This window comes from Neolamprologus brichardi, chromosome 7 (assembly GCF_056152115.1).
Source record: "Neolamprologus brichardi isolate AB-2024 chromosome 7, ASM5615211v1, whole genome shotgun sequence".
NCBI classification, from domain to species: domain Eukaryota; kingdom Metazoa; phylum Chordata; class Actinopteri; order Cichliformes; family Cichlidae; genus Neolamprologus; species Neolamprologus brichardi.
The window spans coordinates 26882595-26908167 of NC_142110.1; the positions used below are offsets into that span (position 1 = coordinate 26882595).

General features: G+C 39.1%; 1 protein-coding gene across 4 annotated transcripts in view; it reads left to right on the forward strand.

The window, feature by feature from the left end:
* The window catches only part of LOC102794855 (receptor-type tyrosine-protein phosphatase zeta-like), a 94491-nt gene that overhangs the window by 6405 nt on the left and 62513 nt on the right, over nt 1–25573 (forward strand). For all 4 annotated transcript variants that reach the window (XR_015719269.1, XM_087843394.1, XM_087843395.1 and 1 more), the window contains exons 2-5: nt 14725–14787; nt 21345–21524; nt 23803–23954; nt 24568–24663. Coding sequence is in view for 3 of the 4 variants with exons in the window: in XM_087843394.1 (XP_087699520.1) it covers nt 14725–14787; nt 21345–21524; nt 23803–23954; nt 24568–24663 (491 nt within the window). In the remaining variant the exon portion in view is untranslated. The remainder of the gene's footprint in view (nt 1–14724; nt 14788–21344; nt 21525–23802; nt 23955–24567; nt 24664–25573) is intronic.

A 25573-nucleotide genomic window follows, 5' to 3' on the forward strand; every position in this document is an offset into this window, starting at 1 on the left:
AACAGACGTCTCCGAAAACGTCGGAGCACTTTTGAAAATATGTGGTGTCTTGATAAACTGAGCAGATATTTGAGGTTTACACAGTTACATTCTCGCCTGAAAATATGCTAAACGTTTATTTTGTGACCTAGAAAGAATAATAAGAGTAATATTAAAACTAACTAGCTGCCGCCATTGTTGGAAACTGAGCTGGGCCGCGCTATGAATTCTGGGACACAGCTACTTCTTCTTTGGGGTTTAACGGCAGCTGGCATCCTTGTACATGCAGTGCTGCCATCTTCTGTTTCAGTCCATTATTACACTCTTAAATCCTACTACTTATTCCTGTGTCTTTTGGGATCTTCAAACGACGCGTCGACTATTAAATCAGTCGTTGACGATTTTGATAGTCGACGTAATCGTGACTAGTCGACTAATTGTGGCAGCCCTATTTTTGAGTGTCAGAAAATGGGTTCAAAATCCCTTTGAATTTGAAAGCGCGGAGGGGAAAAAGTAGAACTATTACAGCTGAGCAGTTACATGCTGAAGATGATGAAACAGTGGGCATATCACCATTAAAGACAAAGTCACCAGCAGAGATATTGAGCTATTAGGCAATAGCATGAGACTCTACTACCCACCAAGGGAAATCTAGATATAGTTTGTGATGTTCTCCATTCTGTCACTAGTAAACTGGAGATAATGTAACCCCATTTCATCTTCCTGAGTATAATCACACCTCTTTGGATCACTCTACCCTCATTCAGCTAGTGTGTTACATGTCCCACCAGAGACGATAAAACACTGACTTACTACACAAAAGATGCATATAGCTCATCTCTCCTGTGTATAAACATTTAGAACACAGGGAGCTTTCATCCACATTGTGTAAAGAAAACCTCTGAAGGACTTGCAAAGAAAAAGCGTCTGGACTTCTTTAAGTTACTTGAAGACGTTTCACCTCTCATCCGAGAGGCTTCTTCAGTTCTGATTCAGTTCAGATCTTTGCAAGCTCCTTTGACTACGATGACCTGGATGACTGAGAACCTTTACAGACACTCTGAAGGACTGTTTTGATGCAACAATGTGGGGATTGCTTTGTGATGACCATGGAGAGGACATTGATTGTCTGGTGGATTGTGTAACAGACTACATTAATTTCTGTACAGATAATGGTGTACCCACCAGGACTGTACATCAGATTCTTGACATCAAGGGTGTTCTTAAGCAATATAGGAGAGCCTTTTGAGGAAACAAAGAACAACTGAAGAGTATACAGAGATAGCTGAGGAGAGGCATTAGTGAGGGGAAAACACTTTTCCATTACTACCTACTCAGATCGACTTCCCAGGTTTGCCATGGTTCTCAGAGTTTTCCATTAGGTCATAGTACCTGGTACCAGGTACTAAAGTAGTACCTAATCTGCCCGGTTCCAAGTGATCCGAGCAGGTGCTAAAATGTGGCGTGTCAGACTGCATGCCACCAGCTTGTCAGTAGCATCACTCATGAGAGAGTTTCGCTCACGAAAATCAATACTGCTATTTTTGAAACGATCAATGAGGGAAATGGCTACAAAAAACAATGCCGTGTTCCCCGAGTCTGACGAAAACCCACAGACCGAGCAGCAGGTATGTTCTTGCCTCAATGTCCACCTTTGTTGTAGTGTTCATTTGCATATTAATTACATCACAGGACGCTTGGACGCGTTGCTCTGACAATGACCACTCACATTTGGTGATACTCGATCTGAGTCGACTCATGCTGAGCCGTGGTGAGTCGAACCGAACCGGTACATCCTCCTTCTGCACCAGTGAACATCCAGGGAATGGACATTGAGATGGGGGACTCATAAGTACCTGGGTGTTCACCTGACCAGTAGATTGCATTAACAATTCAAAGGCCATCTACAGGAAAGGACAAAGCAGGCTTTATCTGCTATGGAAACTGAGGTTATTTGGAGTGCAGGGTCAGCTCCTAAAGACCTATGGGGGTGTCCAAACTCATAGGCTGCATCCTCCTGAGGCTGCATTTGTTGGCCGATTCCGTCACAATGTCGCGACAAAGGCTGTCCAAATTTGTAGACTCCTCCAAATGCGGCCGAGTCATTAAATGCCATTAAATTATTTCTGTGGGGAGGCACGTTCACATGCTGGAATGCTTGCTTAACACCGTTTTGTCATTACTTACAAACTTGTGTAGTCACCTGATGCACAAAGTGTCTGAGCCTCCTGAGGGAGTTGAATTGCTTCCTTGACACTTGCAGTGTTCATCACACCATTGTCCACGTAGAAATTCTTGATTATGACTTGAGATGCAAGGGAAAACTGTGTCTCGTTATCTTTAGCAAGATGCTTTAACCCATAATTTGCACACCCTGGTGAGGATGTGGCGCTGAAAAGGTGCACCTTCATCCAAAACTCTTGGGGCTCAATGTTAAGTGCGCCATTTTTCCACCATAAAAATCTTAAATAATCTGAAATTGGTGGAACATTTTTTTCAGCATCACAACATAATTAAACTTGATGCCTTCTAAATCTGATGAGAACACCATTAAAATCTGGGCCTGACAGCAAATTATCATTGAGACTGTTACCTCTGTGTTTTGCTGAGGCATCAAATACTACTCTGAGTTTGTCTGGTTTTTGGGGGTGATATATCCTGTGGTGAGGAATATATCACTTTTCTCCTTCTTTTGCTTCACTGTGCACTTCCTCAGCATCACCCCTTTCTACGATTTCAATCAAACTTTATACGTTGTTCCTTGTACCTTTGGGTACAGTTTGGTTTGAGGCTTTGAAGCCGCACAGTGGCCATTTGCTTATTGTCTGGTAAGAGGGGTATCTCCTTAAATGGAAGTGGCATTTCATAATGTCCTTCAGTGTTTTTGTAAATCCCTTCCTTTTAACATGTTAAGAAAGAGAATGTCATCTTGAGACACTGACCTGTTATCCTTGTTGTCCTATAAGTCAGACTCAATAACCTTGATTGCATCAGCTGGAGTCCCTAGTGGGAGCTCTTTAACTGCAACTCTGACACACAGTAGACATACTAAAAGAGTCATCGTAAGACAATGCCGGGCGTGCAATTCTCCAGCCCAGTGCTGTGCGAACTGCATAAGGTTCATTCTCTCCTCCTAAGATTACTTGCTTTGGAGGAGCTTAGCTTATTCCTGAGAGCAACTCTAGCCAATTAAAAGGACAACTTCACAGTCTGGTGGTTGCAGCCTGTTCTGTGTTGATCTGAATTTGTGGCTGGTTTGTAGCTCATTTACCATTGTCATAGTTGAAGTTGTGCAGACAGGTAGGATGTTTCGTTTCTTACACACTTTACATAAACGTCTGTAATAACAGCTCTTTGCGCTGTGGGTTTGAGACAGCCATAACATTTTTTTCTCCTTTAAATATTTCCTTCATTCCTCAAGTGATTTGCTGTTTAACTGTGGGCAACTGTGAGGTTTGTATGTTGTTTTGACACATGTATGGTGCTTTAACATTTGGACTGTTTTGTGTTTTCAGTCTCAGTTAACGACTGCCTGTACAGAACATGCAGGCAAGGTTTGCAGAGTGGAGAGCCTGAAATGATGTGATCAGGTTGCACATGATCTTGGCTTCAGAAGACATGAACATAAGTCCTTTAAAACTAGAAACTTCCCACTTTCTTTCATAAACTGAGTAGCTTGACGATTTCACCTTGCAGCTGCCCAGTTTGGTATCATTTGAACAAGTTTTTGGTTCTCCTCACAATCGTCGAGAATGTTTAAGCCTTCCCCTGAATCCTGTGGAGTCATTTGTTTGGATCTTTGACCAATTTGCCAGACTTTCTCTGAATGCTTTCTGTACATCAAATGGATGTTGTACATGCTAGGGCTGGGCCATATCATACCGTTCACGGTATTACTGGTATAATGTTGGGCAACGATAAGAAAATGAAATATCGTGATAGAATATGGGTAAAATGCTCATGCGCAGTGCCTTTGTTTTCATACGCACATGGCGGAAAAACCATGGCGGCGACGCAGAATGAGAAGGGCGAAAGTGGATTGTTGAATGAAACAGATGAACCAGAATTGGTTTGTAAAAATGCTGCAACTTCAGTGGTGTGGAACTGGTTTGGCTTTCGTCCATCAGATACACAACAAAGCACTATATTTGGTGGAGCATGCTAGCGGGCTGTCGTTATTACTGTGTTGTTTGGAAAATACGGCACACTTAAAATCAATCCTTTGATTTTTCTGAAAATCGACAGTGCCTCTTATAATCCCGTGGGCCTTATGTATAAATTCTGGTTGCGTTTACTGACCTCGAAATAATTTTATGTCGTACACGGCGCTCGAAAATCTGTCAAATGTTTTAGTACGACTTTGCTAAGCTACAAACCCACACGGCTTGATGGATTGTCGGAGCATTACGGCTATTGTAGACATGTCTATGAGTGATACTGTGCTTCAACATAATATTACCGTATTGTGTGTGTATAACCTCTTACGTTTTGTGGATATTATATATGGTTGTGCTGAGGATATGTCGGCCAGCTTCCACTGGAAATGCCTTTTGGTTAAACTGTCAGCAAGGAACATTTGCACTGTTACATCTTTATATAACTTTAATGCACATAAAAAAAACAGGTGCTTGTTTAAGTGAAAATACATTGATGGGTTTTTTTGCACTAATTAAGTTGTGGAGTTGTAAAGTATTTTGTCTAGTGTTAATTATATCGTCAGTTATATCGTTATCGCAAATTTTCAAAGGTATATCGTGATAAATATTTTTGGTCATATCGCCCTGCTCTAGTACATGCATCCCTGTATGCTTGACTGTCATTTCTGTAGAAGATGCCATCAAGCGTTTGTCAAGCTCAACCTCCTACGTATTTCTTTAAGTAGTGCAGTTTGTTAACAGGGGAGATGTTCTTTTTTATCAATGAGTGCAGTAAAGGAAGCTTTCCACTCATTGAATTGTATTGGGTCACATGTTGTACGTACTTGTTTTTACCAGTCATCGTAAACTTTGAGAAGCCGTTTTTCCTTTCTATGGGCCTCCTCCTCCTACGGGGCAATGTAGTTGACCATTGGATCCCAGAAAACCTGGGTTGGAGCTGTGGAACTGGAACCTTGAAGTGGCTCTCACTGGGACCACAGTGCTGAGCGTGGGTTGATCTCCTTCTCTGTTTGGGATAGAGCTCTTTTCAGCTTGGGTCAAGCTCCTATTGAAGCATCCCCGGTTAAAAAGATGTTCTCTCAAATGGTTGGTTCACAATCCTTTTATTATACTGGGAAACAACAAAGTATACATTTACGAAAACGTTGATACCAACTTTTTTCCCTCATCAACCTGGTGCTAAGGAACCGTTTGCAACTTATACCTAATCACCAGGTGTAATACTTTCATCTTTTTAACCACTATAGCATCAAGTCCCATAAACGTTTTGGATATTGATCTGGTCCGTTAAGTAACAGAGGTGGCTGCTAATCAGTTTCAGCTGCTTTGATGTTAATGAAATTAACAACATACACTTGAAGGGATGACAGCGAGACAACCCCCCCCCCCAATCCCCTGAACAGAAATGGTTTTACACTTGGAAGCCACTGACATTTTCCCCTTTTTATCTTTTCTGGCGTTTTTTTTTGTTTGTTTGTTCAAAACTAGTTTTGTATTTGGCTAGGGTCGGTGTCACCAGTGGTAGCAGGAGGTGATAGCTGGACCCTACAGAGGTTGCACAGGCAGTCAAAGTCCATTGCCAAAAGGTTTGCTGTTTCGTCCCAGCACAGTATCAAGAGCATGGAAGAGATTCCAGGAGACAGGCGCTCTAGGAGAGCTTGTCAGGGCTGTAGTGGTACCAGTGGTCAGCAAGACCACTGGTACCACTACAAGGAAAAAGCAGATTGTCAGAGCCCTACAAAATGAACTCCAGCAGGCTACTGGTGTGATTGTCTCTGACCAAACAATTGGAAACAGGCTTCATGAAGGTGGTCTGAGAGCCCAGTGTCCTCTGGTTGTCCCTGTGCTTTACAATTTTTATAAATGAGAGCAAGTTCAGCTTAAGCACATGTGACAGACCTGAAACAGTATGGAGAAAATTACATTATTAAGCATGACTGGCTTGGTGGCGGGTCAGTGATGGTCTGGGGAGGGATGCACAGACCTCTACAGGCTGACTGTCCCTGACTGCCATTAGGTATCTGGTTGGAAAGATCAGTGGGTTTTGAGTTCCCCCTGGTTCATGACAATACTCACCCTCAGTGCAGAGAGTTTGCAGGCAGTTACTGGAGGATGAAGGAACTGATACCACTGACTGGCCCCCGTGTTTGCCTGACCTAAAGCCAGTAGAACATCTCTGTGACAGTTTGTTTCTTTGAACTCTGGCTTAATAATTTTTATTTCCAATATATTATGTGGCTTTCTTTTGTTCCTAACCTAACATTACCGAGTATATATCTAGTAACAACTATACCAGGTATCAACCTCTCAAAGCAGCACTAACATCGCCTCTCACTCTAAGACAGCTGGGATTGGCTGCAGTCCCATCGCGAGTGGATAGGAAGGAAATGGCTTCATATTATATACAGTAAGCTGTAGGTTTCCATATAAATACGCATAGAATTCTCTGTACCACTACAGCACAGTTTGGGGTAAACTCCATCCCTCCAAACTTCTTTGGAGCCACTAGAGCAAAAGTCATAGCACTTGGTAATCTCATCATGTGAAAAAAAAAAATGCTTATTTTTGTTTGTGTTTTACAGTCAGCTAAATAATTATGGTTGTTCTCCTCCAGTTCAGATAAGTAGCCATTTAGAGAAAAAAAATTAGAAAAAATTAAATCCCAAATAAATGTCATCATAATAGATGTCTTTCTGAAAGTGCTTATAATATAAAGTGCCTTGAGGTAAATGATTTGGTGCTATATAAATAACTGGGAATTGAGTATTGCAAGGTCATTTAAATCATTGGAGTCCAGAATATCATTTTGCTCAAATATATGGTCAAGTTGTGATAAGAACAAACAGATTTTGCATGAGAAATAGAGGGAGAGAAATAAAAGGATTATTAAGAAATTGCAAGTAAATAAGAAATCACCAGACAGTGCTAAAGAGGGAAAATTAAATAGAAGTATGTCAAGGTTACGAGAGGACAAATCCATAATTTCCTCTGTGTCTGCCCCCTAGCTGCTAATTTAAATTAGGTCATCTCTCAAAATAGTCATGTGTGCCCAAGGTGTTGAGAGCAAATGCCTGCCTGTTAATGAATCAGTGATTGTGTTATTGATGATGATCACACACATCACAATGGATATATGCAAGTAAAAAACCAATTGATGTTTGGCTGCAAACTTGCAGGCAGGGTTGCTGTGGCTGCCCCCTGCAGATGATGTAGCACTGAAATCTTTAGAAGGTCAGCGGGTAGGACGCCTTGCTTAGAACACTATGGACAGAAAACTCAATCATCTTTTTTCCTGTGAGACTGAACCCGTGTTTTTTCAAGTTGTGGTCTGTATGCTACAAATGGGAAACACTATTCTAATAAATACCCCATTATACAGCCAACATTTGCAAGCTTATCTGTATGTGAATTTGGTAATAAAATACTTCTTGATGGAATTAAGTGCAAGATAGAACTGAGCTTTTTAGAGTAGGGGAAAAATTAAATTTTATTCATGTAGTCTCGTAAATAATGGATAACTTTTGGTTAGCTGGCCATTCAGTCTTTGATAAATTTCAAATTCCTTTTTTGCAGACATACTTTTGAATGGCTCTTTACGCTAAAGCTGATTCAAACCTGTCCATTGAACCCTGATACTTTGCTCTTCACTGTAATGATATTATCACAATATCTTCTCAGTCAAATGTTGTTTTATTGGTGTTGTGCTGCCTTTGTTGGCATATTAATACAAAAATGGGTATTTTCAGTATTATATGTGTTCTATAGACACAATGTTCATTTTCAATTTATAAATATAACACAGTTATCAGTGAGTGGAAACTGCATACTGGACATCTGCGCATCAAAAGGACCCAGTCGAGGTGGTTCAGGAATCTGATTAGTATGCCTCCTGGGTGAGGTGTTCCCAGCATGTCCCCCAGGAAGGAGGCCCTGGGGCAGACCTAGGACACAGTGGAGAGATTGCATTCCATAATTTCCTCAGGTATTAATAAAGTATTCTGATTCTCTCAGCTGAAGATGGATGGATAAATGGAAATTTAATGACTGGACTTGTTGCACAGGTGGCATCCTATTATGGTGCCACACTGAGCTCCTGAAAGCCTCCCATTCTTTCACAAATGTTTGTAAAAGGAGTCCGCGTGCCTAGGTGATTGATTTTTATACACCCGTGGCTGTGGAAGTTATTGAATTCAATGATTTGGATGAGTGATTGAATACTTTCAGCAGTATAGAAATAGACTTTATTTGATCACACATTGGGGAAATTCACTTGTTACAGTATCGCAGGGGACGTGGGACACAAGGTAAGTTTGAGATATATTGGAAAAAAAAATTTAAAACGGAAAAATATTTTTAAAATAGTATACAACAAAGAAAAATACTATACGATACAATAGTACAATATACTATATAAAGATTGTTACTATATACAAAAAGATACACCAAGAGTTTTATTTTTATATATGTATATAAAGTGCAGTGGGAGTGATAAAAATATGTATGTATTTTAAACAGTATTTATCCTGTGTGGATATTTTACAGTCTGAGCGCTTAAAATGAGGTTCTCATTCAACCTTGGTCTACTACTTTTGGTGGGTTACTTCAGTGTTTACTGCCCATTTTCCCTAGTTGGCAACTTGGAAATACTACATGCCTTGAATGCAGCATTAAAATCGTCAAATTCATTCATGAAGTAGTCTTTTGATTTGACTACATGCTCTAACCGACGTCCCTAGGCATACCATTTTCAATTGATTTACTCTCCAACTGAGGATTAAGTTGACAAAGTATTTAATCCAAGAAAGAGGGCTTTACATTCATCCTCACACTTCCCTTCTCATTGTTGTTTCTGTGGGATACAGTGCTGGCATTCTGCTCCATCCATTTAAGTCCAGTGTTTAATTAAGTTGTTTTTCTGTTGAAGGAGCTTTTCTGGGGGCCTTTGACAAACTCTTTCGTCAGTGTGTGTACAATCAGATTAGAAACACATCTGCTGAGAATCAAAACACCTCTAAGACATGCTTTATAAATAAGGAAATCTGCAAAAGAAGGTAATTCAGTGCTTAGTTTTGCAGGACTTATTAGACATTAGAAAAGGTAGAAATCTTGAGTAAATAAGACAACAAATATTTGCTTTATCTCAAAAGTTGGGCAGTTATTGCCTTTGAAATACTTTTTTTAAAACTTTTTTTTAAATATTGGGGCAGTTTGTGTGTAAAACGATGTATGATGTTTACCTGGAAACATTTATGCAAAATACTAAACCACCTATTTTAAAAACATTATTTGCTTATAACTAAATGCTAAAAATCTGGCCCTCTTTAACAATCTATTAAGTTGTTTCCTTTTCCTCTCCATGCTGCTACCTCTCTAGCAGACAACCAGATAAAAGATAACAGAAGCCATCATAGTGTCATTAAAGATCCTTATTAAACTTCTGCACACTCCAAAAGACCTCAGCCTGCCCAGCAGATAAAGCCAACTTTGGCCCACCTTGTACAGAGCATAAGTGTTATGTGACTAGTCCTGTTTATTGTTTTGGTAAAGGGATTTGTACTTTAGTGTCCAAACCAAAGTTATGCTGTCAATGAGCATTTTACTGGTGTTAATGAGCAGGTGTTGAGGTCATACCAGATGAAGTAGGCGATACTCTGGATCATCAGAGAACTTCTGGAGATGGCATTTTGTGGTGTTGTATCTGAAGTCCGAAGTATAGAGGATAAAGAGGAAGGGACAGAGGACCGTCCCCTGAGGGCCCCCGATGCTGCATATCACCACTTCAAACACACAGACCTGAAGCCTCACGTACTGTAGTCTTTTGATGAGGTAGTCCATTGTCCATGCAGTCACAGTGCTTCTAGTACTCTACAGCTGTGAAAGTGATCTTGCCAAAAAGTAATTCTGTGGATTGCATCATCCACCCCAACACCAGGATGGTAAGCAAACAGCAGGGGTCCAGCAGCAAGAGAATGGAGGTTGTTGATCCCTTCCAGACTCTTCATCAAGTGGGAAAAGAAAAAACACAGGTCTAAAATGGTTAGGCTCCCTGGGGTATACAGTCTTTAGCACCAGAACGACACAGGAAGTTTTTTACTTTGGTGGGAGGAGTGGGAAAATGCAAAATCTTGTCCGAAGAGGGGGGAGTAGCACATTGGGAGTGGGGATTGAATCAAAAGTCCCTTTTCCATTAGTACCTACTCAGGTCGACTCGCCATGGATCTACGTGACTTGACTCACATCAACTTGCTTTTCATTACAGCCCAGTAGTACCTTGTTTGTGTGCTTGTTGTCATTGCAATGAATCCGCACGTCCTGCGACGTAATTACTATTGACACGACTACGACACACCAGTTGGTGGCATGCAGTCTGATGATGTCACATTTTAGTACCTGTTTTGATCAATTGGAACCCTAGCTGAGCAGGTACTAAAAAAGTGCCTGGTACCAGTTACTATGACCTAATGGAAAACTGTGGTGAACCGTGACAAGTCAATCCGAGTCAGTACTAATAGAAAAGGGGATAATCTCTCTTTAAAAAAGGTATTCAGTTCACGATTGCTCTATTCTGTAGTCTGTATCCATAACCAGTTTTGTCAATACTCTGACTGAGGGTTGGTTCACGCTTATGCAGAAGTGCAGTCAAGACAGAGCAGTTGGATAGGACTCCTTCTTTTGAGGTCCAGGGAAGCAGGACTGCCAGGCCTTCAGTTAATCATTCTGGGTATGTCTCATTCATTAGCAGCAGATTAATTTGTGCAGCCAGGTGTTAATTACCCTCTGTGCAGCCTTCCTGCTCTCATTAGTGGCCCGTCCATACCAAATACCCAGGCAGTAGGAGAGCACGCTCCACTGAGAAACATTAGAAGGCCAGCAGCAGCTTCTCATTAAGGTTATTCTTCCTTAGGACACGAAGGAAGTGCAGCTGTTGCTGGTCCTTCTTTACCAGGACGTTGGTGTTGTCAGTCAAGGTGAGCTCAGTGGAGATGTGGGTGCCAGGAACCTGAAGGTAGAGACAGATTCGACCCTCAATCCATTTATAATGAGAGGGGATTGGACCTATCTGTTCCTCCTGAAGTCCATTAGGAATTCTTTGTTTTAAGGGCGTTCAGCTTCAGGTTGTTTTCTGAGCACCAGTGGAACAATTTCTCTACCTCCACCCTGTACGCTGTCTCATCTCCATCAGAGATGAGCCGAACCATGGTGGTGTCATCGGCATACTTTATGATGGTATTCAGTGCCTTCAACAAATGCACTGGGGCTTGGTTCCTAATCAATAACTTAGATGTAGAAAAAGGTGCTTCTATGAATGTGTGTGAACAGGTGACTGAGATGAGGCGTATTTCATAGTGCTTTGAGTACTATTTGAGTAGATTAAAAAAGTGCTATATAGTAATCAGTCGTTTACAATGGTTTGAGATCATCTTCAGAGTTTGTTAGTGTCTGTGTGTATGAAATAATTAATTTTTTTCCTGTTGTTTTTTCTTTCATTGGATTTTCGTAGAAATAAATAATTCATCCTGTATTTTTACCAGTAATTCATCCAATGAAAATATTACTAATACCACCCCCACCATGCTCAAATCCTCATTGGCATCAAGAGCTGAGGGTCAGGGATTCGGGTGGAAGTAGAGGGGAGGGGGTTGTTACACATTCTGGCATGAGCACCAGTTCTCACCCCACAGCCTGTAGATGTCCTGGCTCTCCCAGGGTTTAGCTAATCCTCTTATTCAGCTTCTGGCTGGAGGCTGCGGGGCTCCCACAGACCGGAGCACAGAGTCGGCCACTCTCCGCTGAATAAACACAGTGACACAGTTGTGGTCTTTTTCTATTTCGTACAGGCGCTGAGCAAGAATTCTCCATAGAATCTATTCTACTCCTTCACTCTTTTCCAGTAAGCATGTTAACCCACCACCCCCAATCATCAAGACCTGAATTACATCTCTCCTACTCAGTCACCCTCCCATGTTCACTTCTTTGTTCTTCTAAAATCAGCTTTTCTCTCTTGATCCCCTTTTGCTCTATAACAGAAACCTTTTTTTTCTTCATTATTGATGGCCTCGGGAATATTTTCTCCAAACAGCGCAACAAACACTAGCCACATTGTGTAGTGTGACATCATTTTATGCTCCCTCCACAGAGGTTCCCAAGCGCTTTGCTTGCCGAGTTTACTTAACAAAGAAAATTATGATTTGTCAAAAAACCTGAACATCATGGACTGTAAATGTGCTAATTGCCTCAAACTTAGCATAATGCCATCCATCCCAGTCACCTGTCCCAATCAATTTGGAAAATAAGGTTATTTTGTGCTTTCAGTTAGAGCACAAGGGATACCAGACTACCATTTAAAAAATGAATTTGAGGCATGGTTGCAAAAAAAAATCTTTCTCTTGCATGCTCATAGACTAAAAAGGAATCTGATGCTACTTCTGATCTATTAAACATGCTAAAATGTCTTTAAAGGAGCACAAATTCTCACAGCTTTCAGATATGTTTGTAAATTCAGAGACAACTGAGTTTACAAGCTTTGACTATTACAAAGTTAAAGCAAATATGGAAAAGTGTATAGATGTATATGTGATCTTTAAAACTTCAATTTAGTTGTTGGGTTCCTGTTAATATGCACTGCAAATAATAGTCTTATTATTTTACAAGAAGAGTGCTAGAGAGCATAATAATTTCTTGATTAAATTCTATTCACATTAATTGTCAAACATTTTGATTATTGGTTGTTTTTTATGATTATTTTTAAACAGATGTCCCTAACATGAACTTGTACCAGGTTATTAAATGCTAGTTATTAATTGTCTATGTTACAAAAATCCAAGTTTTTAAGTTTCTGATTGCAAGCCACACAAAAGATGAAATTTGAATGATTTGTTTTGTTGTGTTTTTTTAAACAGGCAATTCCTTTATTATGTAGAAATTGTAACCTTGTGGATATGTAGTGACACAAAAACTGAGAATTTTTAAAAGTATATTTGAATAATTTGAGAGGTTAAAAAATCTACAAACTCAACAAATAAAGTATTATTTGTCATTGGCCTAGGTTCCCAGCTTTGCCTTGTTGGGAATTAAGCTTAGAGTGTAACTTTGATAACCTGAAATTTAATCTAAAATGAAAACTTTAGTGCTCTAACACTTTCGTGACAGATTGTCAGCTAGGGAGAGTGTGACGCCAGTGTGTATATATGCACAGCGACATCTGCATACACAGGAACAGACTGTAATAAGCCCTTGTTGATATACTGGTTACAGAGAAAACAGGTGTTACATGTCAGAACTGCTTACTTACACTGTCTGGCTGACATTTCCAGCTTAAGAGAGACAGAGCTCACAATTTCCTGTCAGGGTTGGCCCTACTGACAGCACAGACCTCACACCCCAGACCTCGGCAGCATTTTAGCTTGTGTCTCCATCTTAACATGGCTTCTGTCTGTGACTGTGCCATGTTGACTTGAGCACAACACCACACTGTCATTAAGTCTGCCACTTTTGCCAAAGAAAATCTTTTGGTAGAGGTATAATGTACAGCAAAAGTCTGCCATTTGAAGTTTATTTATTCTCATCCACAAATAGTAAATGCTTACATCTTTAGCAAAGATTTTTTTATTTGTCTGAAATATTTACATTGACTGGCATTTACTCACTTGCAGCACAGCCAGAAACCTCAGCACCCTCCCGAATTAATATGCCACACACTATAGAGCAAGTTCACGCTCACATCTCTGCCCTATTAAAAAAAATGGGGGTAAAAAAGTAGCAAAATTTTATCACTAACAAAAAATGGCACTATGACACACACCCCGGAACATACACGCACACACTGGCATTATGTTTGGGCAGCAGCCCTTTAATTTGTGGCAACACAAATTTTCTGATATATCTGAGCAGTATTATCAGGTGCTTCTCAAGTGAGTCTCCTATCCTGCAGATGAGCTCCATTCAACAGCTTGAATTTAATTTGGTGGCAGTACCTCTTGTTCAGCCGTAGGACTTTAATAATATCCATGAAGTTCTCCACCTCCTGAAGGTTCTGGTTAAAATGACCCTTCAGCTCAAAGTAACAGTTTTCTTAAGTATAGCAAAGACTCCTGACACGAGGTGCAGTCCATGATGGTGGAGCTTGAGTCCATTTCACAACAGCCTAGCCTATAGAGAGAAAATACATTAATGAAAAAAATAAGCTAAAAATGAATAATTACTCAAATATGTTGCAGAATATACTTAGGCTGCTTGCCCAAGTCAAATCTGTCACATCTGTGTATTTAAGAACAAACAAAAAGATCCCCATGAACTAAATAGAATAGAAGAAGTTAAAGAATTGAAACTCGGAGGTAGGGTGGGGCACGTAAACGAGAATGAACAGCTTGCAGAACTGGGCGAACCTATATAGATGACAACTGGAAGGAGCGTGTTTGGAGGCGTGGCCCCGCTCCTGAAATTCCGATACTTAATCTCCAAATAAAATACCCACTGTTATTGTAGTGAACTTGGATATGTTAAATAATTTATGCAAATAGTTCTACTATTCATAGATAAAGAAACTGAATACTCTATGTGTTGGTGACCATTTGTTTCTGTCTTGCAGCTGAAGGATATGGATACAGGAATCAGCGCAAATTTTCAGAAGACATTGACTGGTCGTACGCAGGTGAGTCAACAATTACAGGTAACAAAACAAAAATGCTCAATCAACTTCTGTGCATTCAGAACATTCCTTCCCATGTGAAAGTAGAGCAACATGGTGTCAACAGATTTGGGAGGTCTTCATGTGTTTGTGTACACTGCTGTTTGGTAAGACTCTTGAGTGTATATATTCCCCTCTCGCCCCTGCGGGCACTCTTTATACTTCAAGCTTGGGTCCAATGCCAAAGGCCTGGGAGCTTAGAGGTCCTGCGTAGTATCTGTGCTGTTCTTAGGGGGGGGGGATGTTTGCACGTGTCTTTGTCTTTCTGTATGTCATCAGTTGGTAGGTGAGAGCGAGTGAACGAAGTGTATGAGCGTGTGTGTGTGTGTGCATGGTGGGGTCTGGGTCTGGGGCTTGCTGGGCCTTGGGCCAAGTGGGACATGGTGACCAGGTCGTGTATACTTTTGGGAGCTGTCTGCCTTCAGGCTTCTGGGAGGCATCAATGCAGTTACCCTAATTATCAAGTACATTTGTGACAAAGACACAGTGACTGCGTGTGAGAATGCCTGACTCATACACTCTCTCCCCATCTCCTTCTCACACTGTCCTCTCTCTCACACACATACTATTGGAAAATTGTTGATTTATGTGTCTGTGTTTTTTCACATTTTTTGTGCTCCAGGTCTTGTATGTTTGTTTTTTGGGGTTTTTTTTGTTTTGTTTTGTTTTGTTTTTGTCTCTTACAGGTGCAGTAGTTGGAAATACATTGTGCATTTTATTTGTTTTATTTGTTTAAAGTTTGTGGCAAGCCTATTCATGCTGTTATGTATTAAGCAAACACAGAAAGAGTATAGTAGGTATAGAAGCTCTAGCTAAAATAAAGAGTCTCAGTGGCATGTAAAGGAACAAAGAGCAGAAAGATAAACCTAAAAGACTTCCACACCCAGTACTGGACATCACTACCAACAATACAGACTGCATTGCCCTTTAGCTGCTGTTACATTAATCTTGAAACTTGATTTTTAGGCGAGAGGTTTCTTCCCTTTATGTGTTCCTATTGATCAAATACGGGCCTATCAGACTGCCAGTTTTTGTTTTGAAAGATTCATGTTTCCAAAAAAGAAAGGGGGGAAAAAAGTAAAAACTGATGATAAACTGACTTTTCTTCTGTCACCATCATATTTTGAGATTTTGGGTGATTGGATAGAACCACTGGATGAACTACTATATGCAGGAGTATTTAGAACTATGTTCCTAGGACTATGCTCTTTTAGACCTCAGATAAGACTGCAGAGATCTCAGATGACATTCCTAGAATCTACTGGAGCCAAACAAAGTTTGGGGGGGGGGGGATGTTACTGCCCTGAGTGTTCCAGTTACCTCAGAGACCACTGTTGCTGTCATCTTCCACATCTTTTCTAGCTCCTCTTTCGACTCTTGACCCCTCGAGTTCCTTATGTTCCTACTTATTGATATTGTTGTCGCTTTGCTATTGCTACATCTATCTTTACAACCTATCTTTGCTTAAGCATCTTAAAACACTTGGTTTTAGAACTAAACAAGCCTCTGGGATGAGAGGTGCAGTGTCTTCATCAAAACTTCAAGTCCAAATCACTTTCTTTCCACGCTTCTTAAACTACTATGACCTAGATAAATGAGAACCTATGCAGACATACTTCCACGATGCTTCCCTTTCTTGCTCCTCTTTTTTTCTCAGGTTTCTGAATCCCCGAGGGATTCACTAAGTACATGAGTACATCAGTTTGATGACATCTGATGTACTCATGGATCTTTGTATTTTTATTGTGGACAGTGGTTCTGATAGTGGCCATATAAATGATAGACAACTGTTAGATTGATAAATGTAAGGTTTTCCTACTTGATATTCAGTTTTTGTTGGAAAAAAAAAAAAAGGGTCAGTTTCAACAAAAAAATCAAAATTTGTTTCAAAGAGGAGAATACAATGCTCTCACAGTTACCCCAAGATAAAAGGAGTGATATTCTGATGTTTTCATGAACGTGAACTGTGCTGAAAACTGCTTTTCTGACTGAGCAAACACAAATGAATTAAACAAGCATGTTCTGACTTCTCCAATCATTTTCTAAAGTGGAAATGACTTCTCTATATTTTTAAGTTAGTTTTTGTTATGAATTCAAAACGATGTCACAAATTGGGCAGATGTCTTAACAATCATTTTAGTAACATACTCTGGACTGCATACTTTTATAAACAGGATTTTAACAGTAATCTCAGGATCAATAAATATATACAGTATATTCCAAATATTTTATAAATATTTTGTATTTAATTGTATTAAAAGACAAAACACATCAATAGCATTCACTAAGAAAGTTTTAGAGACTGGCTGAGATGGCGTGTTGCTTCTTCTCTGTAGAAAGCTCTTGCTTCACGATCTTTAAGAGGTGGAGATAGTTTCAATGTAATACAAATGAAGCGTGGCTGTGGAACATCAAGCACTTAATAAAAAAAGCAAAAAAACCCTCATTTTAACATTGTCATAAAGTTCAGGAAATACAAAGAGGAGAATTGTTTATATAATGGTGTTTTGTAAATACTTTGTCAATAATTCCTACACCTTTGACACACAGCATCACTTTCAGTCTTCTGTCTGGCTTCCCACAGAGTTGACATTCGCATACCTGAAACAATGACTTGGTGATGTTCCAGGGTAGGATGAGAGCCCTCTTTTCAATTTCTTCCATGTACAAGTCGGCCACAATGGGAGAAATTGGGGAGCCCATGGCGTGTGTGTAGTACTGACCCTTGTATGTAAACTATGTGTAATGAAGAAAGTTCCAAAGGGAAACACACTTGGTTGATGCTGAGAGTAGTCCTGTTGCAGAGATTGAGGTCATCCTATAATCTCTTACAAACTACCTCCAACGCTTCCGTGACTGGAATACAAATAAAGACACATGTAACATCACATAAGGCCATTGTTTCATCTGCCCCTGTAATGACATCTCTCACCTTCTCAACAAAATCCAAGATGTTCTGGATGTGGTGTCCAGAGCTGCCTACCAAGGGGTTGAGAATCAAAGACAAAAGATTTTAAGATGTCATAGGTGACATAGTTGATTATACGGACAATTGGTCTTAAAGGTGCGCACTGTTTATCAATCTTCTGTAAACCATACAGACTTGGTGTAGATTCCCCCCTGGGTATGATGTCCAGTTAGTGTTGTCTTGTTCTAACTCAGTGGTTCTTAACCTGGGTTCGATCGAACCCTAGGGGTTCGGTGAGTCGGTCTCAGGGGTTCGGCAGAGCCTCCACCGTGACATGCACGGCTCATTTTGTGCACCAATAAAAAACATATCTATGTCTTGAATTTGAAAAAAAATCATATTTTATTTTTCACTAAAGAGGGGTTCAGTGAATGCGCATATGAAACTGGTGGGGTTCGGTACCTCCAACAAGGTTAAGAACCACTGTTCTAACTGTTTCAGACAATCTATCACCCTCTTCCTGTAACCACTTCCTGGGTTTCATTTCAGGGGTTCATAAGTATTTTTGTTACTGAGCAGTGGCAAAAGGATGTTCTAGTGAGTTCCATGCTAATCAAAGCCATAAAGGAATAAAGTTATATTGGACACTGACTCTGAAACTGATTAACTACCTAATCTGGTCTGCTACTTCAGCGGTCCCCACCCCCCGGGTCTCGGACCGGTACCGCTCCGTGAGTTGTTTGGTACTGGGCCGCGAGAGTTGAGGCTCAGGTGTGAAATGTATGGTTTTCAGGGTTTTTATCGTTTTTCAGCGTTATTTTGTTATCATTTTTATCGTTAACTTAGTTTTCCTGGGTCTTTTCACGTGTGTTATGAACAGTGTTGGGGAGTAACGGAATACATGCACCGCCGTTACGTATTTAAAATACAAAATATGAGTAACTGTATTCCGTTACAGTTACCGTTTAAAAAGGTGGTATTCAGAATACAGTTACTTTGTTGAAATAAATGGATTACACAGCGGTACTTCCCTGTTTCATATTGTGGTGGGTCAGGACTGTTTGGGTTTTGTTTGACAGCTACGTTCTGTAGTTCCAGGTGGCAGCGTTACGGTTGCCATGGTTACAGGGTGACTCTCTCTCTCTCTGCGTGTTTCCTGGGTGAGAGAGGCCTTTTTGTTGTTGTTGTGCTAAGCTAATAGGCAGAATGCTACCAGTATAGCTCTAAAGAATGTAGCCTGATGGGCAGTGTAGTCCCTGCTGCAGGGAGAATGGACTGTCATACACGTTATGTGTCTGTGAGCGAGGGAGGGAGAAAAAGGAAAAGGACGAGCTGTCATCAAGCAGAAACGGGAGCTGGAAGCATGTAAATATAATAATAACCACTGCAGCCAAGAAGAGAGCCTGACGAGCCCAGTTGTAAGTAAGCTATTAAGACTCGACTGTACACCGTGTTCGTGTTTTCCTCTGAAACAATAAGTTCCGTTGGAGCAGCCTTTCAACGCCTCTTTCTGTCTCTCGCAAGCAAAGTTGACCCAGACAACAAAGTAAAGCTAGTTTTCAGCTACGAGCGCGACACGAACCCCACGTATTAGCCAGAGGTCCCTTTACTAAGGTTCGGAGCCGCCGACCTTCAGTAACAGTAATAAATCACAGCAATAGTACATTCACGTAGTTGTAAACAGCATGATAATATATTAAGTAATCCAAAGTATTCAGAATATGTTACTCTCATTGAGTAACGTAACGGAATACGTTACAGAATACATTTCGGGGCATGTATTCTGTATTCTGTAATGGAATACATTTTAAAAGTAACCTTCCCAACACTGGTTATGAATAAATCTTTTTTTTTTCGGTACCGGTACTAGTTTTATTTTGTTGTATTTATCCGCGACACCTTAAAGGCCGGTCCGTGAAAATATTGTCGGGCATAAACCGGTCCGTGGCGCAAAAAAGGTTGGGGACTGCTGTGCTACTTAACTGACGAGATCAATGTTACAAGTCAGTTAAACTTCAATATCACAGAAGTTTAACTGACTTGATGCTATACTATGATTAAAAAGTGTTCCTTTCATTTTTGTAAAACGTGCAGCGTGGGGCTGCACGGCGCATAAACACCTTGCATCCCCATGCACGGGGCGATCCGCGATAACTTGCTAACGTAGATTTGCCACGTTAATGCGGTTATGGCGTTAACGTCATTTTAACGAGATTAATGCTGACAGCACTAGTATATATGGATAAAGTAAACATCATTTGTGTATGTTTAATCTATGTTTAAATGTCCCTTAGCATAATGTCCCTTGATCAGACACCTTTGGTAAGCACACAAGCTTTTAGCATAATTTTTCTGCTGACTTTAAAAGTTATTGGTTTTGGCAGGTTTGAGGTAATCACTTTGGAAAAATGTCGGTCTGTTTTATCCTTTCCACAACCAGCTTTGATCTGTGTTGTGTATCATTGCCCTATTGAAACGCTGAACACATTTGAACTGTTTTATTTAATTTTATCCACTTTGTACCAGTTCCGCTGGCACAAGATCACAAGACTGGCTGCTCCAGTCTGCATGCCAAATATCCTCCGGCAAGATTCCCCAAGTTGCTCTCTGAAGCATCCATCAGAGTATGAATGTGTGTGAATGTCAGATAGAAAGCACTTATGTAAAACCATACAGAAAAGTGCTTGTGTGAATGGGTGAATGAGGTATTGTGTAAAGCGTTTTGAGTGCTTCAAGAGAGTAGAAAAGCGCTATATTAGAATGAGTCCATTTGCCATTTAACACTGCTCTTCTCCAGAAATGTTACAGATGTGCATACTGTCTGTTCTATCGCAGCATGTGGCTCACGTAATATTAAAGAAAAAACATTTTAAGTAAGTCTTGAGCTCTGCTTAAGCATTTGCATTTACTTTGTTTCTCCATTCATTTATCCTTGTTTTTCCAACAGTGCTCTCACTGGTTTAACTTAACTTCAGCAGAGAAATGAGAAGTGCTTCACGTATTTAATCAACCACAAAACTTCTTTACTTATTAAGTGCAAGATTTGTTATCATATTGCAAATTTCAGAAAAAATGCATTGTAATTCATTTCCCAGATTAACTCTAATCATAAGGTATAAAGTTTACATGAATTCACAAAATGGTAAAATGTCAATTTTTTTGTATTGGAGTTTGTATTGTATTTTTTGTAGACATTTCTATATTAGATGGAGGAAAACAGGAATTTATTCTGTCATTTAACTGTTTATCTATTAGTTAATTACTTTGGTGTAGTATGAATGGACATGGGAGAGGTCTTTATTAATAGAAAAAGCTTGAAAATGTCTGAAAATCTAATTAAAGGTTTAAACTCTATGCCCTCCTTCACATTTTTGAAGCTGTCCAGTGGGGAGGGCCAATTCTGGGCCCCAGGCCTTACTTTTGTGACACCCCTGAACTCGAGAGAGTCACCTACTCAACTGAAAATTATTGAAAGTAACAACTTTAACTTTTCACTATTTTTTTTTTTTAATTTAATTTGGGTTTGATTATTATTTGGTTGTCTTTCCACCAAGATCTACACCACCCCAAAAATGATTTATCTGAACACTAATTGTCTATATACACACTCCAGGAACATTAAACCAGAACAACTGGGCCAAGAAGTTTCCATCCTGCAGCAACGCCAAGCAGTCTCCCATCAACATAGAACAGAACCTGGCCCAGGTGAAACTACAGTACCAGAAGTTGAGCTTTGATGGCTGGGAGAATCTGACAACTAACAGAACAACAATCAAGAACGATGGAAAGACTGGTAATAACAGTAATGCTTTGGATTGATATTTTTTTTGTTGTTGTTGTTGTTTTCTAGAACATTGAAAATTTTGATCTAGTTTTGTCAGTTCTACGTATTCACATATACTTATATCTCAACTACTGTATGGAATAAAATAGACATTTTACACACATTATGATCGCCAGTGGAGGAGTCCTTTTCAGCCTAGCAACTGATTATTTTTTTTTCTCCTCAGACAATAAAATTTAAATCTTGGAATATATTAACAGCATTTATTAGAGCACCAGCCAATGTAATTTTTAAGTCATAGCTCCTATAAATTAAGAGATTGGCACTATAACTACTATATCATTTTTTTGTTTCTGTAAGGGTCACCTGTATGTGCAAGCTCAAAATTATATATTTATTGCTACATTATAATTATTGTTATCCATTAAATTTCAAATTGTCTTTTACAATTTAAAAAATAAAACAGTAGAAAATAGTAAAGCACATTCTAATTTTTTAAAGTAATTATTTACTTCCATCACTGAACAGAAAAATGTCTTTTTGTGGTTGAAAGATTCATTCATTTCTGACTTCTTAAGTCCACAAGCTGAAATTTTTAGATATAAAAATGTGAATTCAGTTAACTTGCCTAATAATAACTTATTTAATAATTGTAAGCGAGTTTGGCAGATTTGTATATATATATATAATATATTATATATATATATATATACAATATATTTGTGTTTCCTTTTTAAAAAAAAAAATTAGGACAGGCTAATAAAAAAAGAAAAAAACTGTATACTTGTACAAGTCAACAAGAATAATCGGTGACTTAAAACAGGCTTAATATCATCAGTTCACAGTAAATAAATTATTATCACAACAAAATCATAATTACATGACCGTGGCAACACGATGAAAACATGACCACTTTTGTGATCCATCCAAAGTAAGTTTCGATTCTTGAGGGTATCTTTTTAGCAAGTTAAAGAAAAGGCGACTTTTATTCAGGTCTGTTTTATGGTAGAGTGCAGGTGCTGCTAGAGTATTAAATAGAGAAGATCATCTTTTGATATTCTGTATGTTTCTAATCCATTGTTTTCAGGACATTTTCACTGTGTTGTGGTTGAGTCTTCAATGCAGTAGGCGAAGAATAAAACTGAAAAATCTGGGATATCAAAAACTTGAAGCAGATCTACAGTCATTGCCACTGCAACATCTTGTTTCTTTTCTTTTTGCCATTCTGTTATAGGGCTGTTCAATATAACGATATATATCGGTTTCGTATTACACTATTGTTTGTTTCGTGGTGTCGAAAAAAAACAATTTAAACAAATAAGACAAAAGGGAATATTTTTTCAGCGTTTTGATGGTCACTGTAGTAGCTATATTAATTTCTTAGAGTTCTCTCTTTCTCTTATATTTAAAATAACCACACTACGCGACTGTTTTTACACGTTGTCGTTAGCAACAATGATGGTAAACCCATCGTGTGGCTCCACCTTTGCCTTGTTTATTTTCCACATAAATCTTTCACAATGAAGCTGAAGATCCTGTTGAGATTTTTCAAAATAAACTGAAATGATGACAAACAGAAGAACCAGTCAAAAGAAATCGAGGACCTTATTTCTAAACGAGGGGCTCTCTCTGTAGCATTGACATGGTTTGGTTATGAAAAGTGTGACACGGACCAGAAAACTGTACTATGCAAATTATGCATGAAACCGGTCCCCACCACAGACTCAAACACGGCAAACCTCTTCTACCACCTACGCAAGAATCATGTGAAAGAGTATGGAGAGAGTTTATGGATGAGAAGCAAAAAAAAGCCGTCAGGTGCTGAAAATAAACCTTAGACTCAAACCTTTGAACAGGCTTTTCCATGTGTAATAAATAATCACAAAGAAAATTCCGTCTGTTACAACTAGTGTCTAAAAATGTACAGTTTCACGCATCGGTCAAAACACTCAACTCCAAGTGTACGACGCCCACCTGAAAACACTTCACGCAAGTCGAGTTACCCAAGATTCACAGAATTTACAGAAAATGTAAAAATATTTTCACATATATCGTTGTCGGGATGATAAATGTCTTATATCGGGATATGAGATTTTGGTCATATCGCACATTCTGTTGTAGATTTACTAGTATGCTTTTGCCTGACCCAGTTTGGGTCACGCTAGCTGTTGTACAAATGGCATCTCTCTTTATACATTAGTCTCAATGTAGCTTTTTAATAGCATTATAAAATAAAGAAAATTCAGTCTCACACGTGCCATTTTTTCTCACATCTCTTTTCTGTTAGTGACCGTCAATGTGGATGGTGACTTCTATGTCAGTGGAGCAGGTCTCAGGTCAAAGGTCAAGGTGGGGTGCATCACTTTCCACTGGGGGTGCTGCAATGCTTCTTCAGAGGGCTCAGAACATAGTCTGAATGGTGTCAAATACCCTCTAGAGGTGAGTCAGCTTATGTGACTAGTGTTGAGCTTGGTAATGACCTAAATGTTAAATATTACTTACAGACTCAAATTCATCTGTTATGATCAGGAGAATTCAAACTATATCTATAAATTCAGCTCTGTCCAGAAATTAAGCATTCAGCTATGTTAAACTCTAAGATCAATCTAAATATCATTAATTGCAGCTGTCTTTATTATTGTGTTTTCATCACAGGTTTGTTCTGTCTTTATTTAATGATAGATTAATTAGTATTATTTACTATTTTTTGTTTTACCTCTGCAACCTTTGTTCCATTTTTATTTTCATTTTATTTGCTCTACTTAATTTAGTTTTATATTATTTCTTGTATTGTTTTGTTTACTACTTGAGATGATGCATCTCAAGGCATTTACTTAAATATGATAAAAAATAATGTTATAATATTATATAACATTATAACCAGAATTCTTATAAAGCAACAATAAAATATCATCCTAATTTAAAACAAAATCATTTAATATTTTTAAAAAAAGACCTTTACAAAAAGAAATTCAGTGTCTGAATTAAACAATCTAACTGGACTGATAGACTCAACTTGTTGGTGTTTATTTTTTTCTGTTTACTCCTGTAGATGCAAATATACTGTTATGACCCACTTCGATTTGATTCTTTGGATGAAAGCATCAAGGCTGGAGGCAGAATCACAGCACTCGCTGTTCTATTTGAGGTTTGTGGTGTGTGCATGTGTTCACTACAAGGCATATTGTTATGTGCTGAGAACAGGTTTAGAGGTTTGTATGACTTGTGTGCTTAAAGAGTAAAGCATTGAAATTCAAAAAGCTATTCCATGTATGCGTGACAATAGAAGAAGAGAGGTATTAAAATAGTTAAAATAAAATAAAAGTTAAGCTTGAATAAGTTACTGCAATCATTGAGGAGCTTAGCATGGAGCCGCTACTCCTCTGTTGAAAAGAGCTGATTGGGGGCTTTTTAATTCAAAACAGGTAAACAGACGTTCAAAGTGATACTGCCAGTGTATGTAGTATCGTGGCTTTGTCCTGTCTTCCTACCCTAACCCCATCCAGTCACAGCAGATGATCATCCTGAGCCTGGATCTGCTGTAGGTTTCTTACTGTTAAAAGTTGTGTTGAGAGGTTTTTCCTTCTCACTTCCACCAAAGCACTTGTTCATAGGGGGTCATATAACCGCTGGGGTTTTCTTTGCTTTGCACACAGAGGGTCGTTTGATTCTTTGTATTATTGTAGGGTCTTTACCTTACAATATAAAATGCTTTGAGGAAATTGTTGTTGTGATTTGCCACTATATAAATAACATTGAATTGAATAGTAATGTTCAATCATTAGACTCAAGGTTTATTTTTATTGTTGGTTTATGATCATTGCTGTGTTCTTGTCTGTGTGCTAAGTTCAGTGTCAGGGTTTATACTGAGCATAGTAAATACTTTTTCTTAACATGCAGTCTGCTTTGTGCAGTCATGTTGCCTCTGGCCATGTTGGCATGTTAGAACTGTGAAAGGTCAGGTTGGAACAAATCTAAGACGAATGCCTCATGTGAAACAGCAGGGAATATCTGTGTGTCTTTCCAGCTAAAGCTTGGGCATAAAAACTACCAGTTAA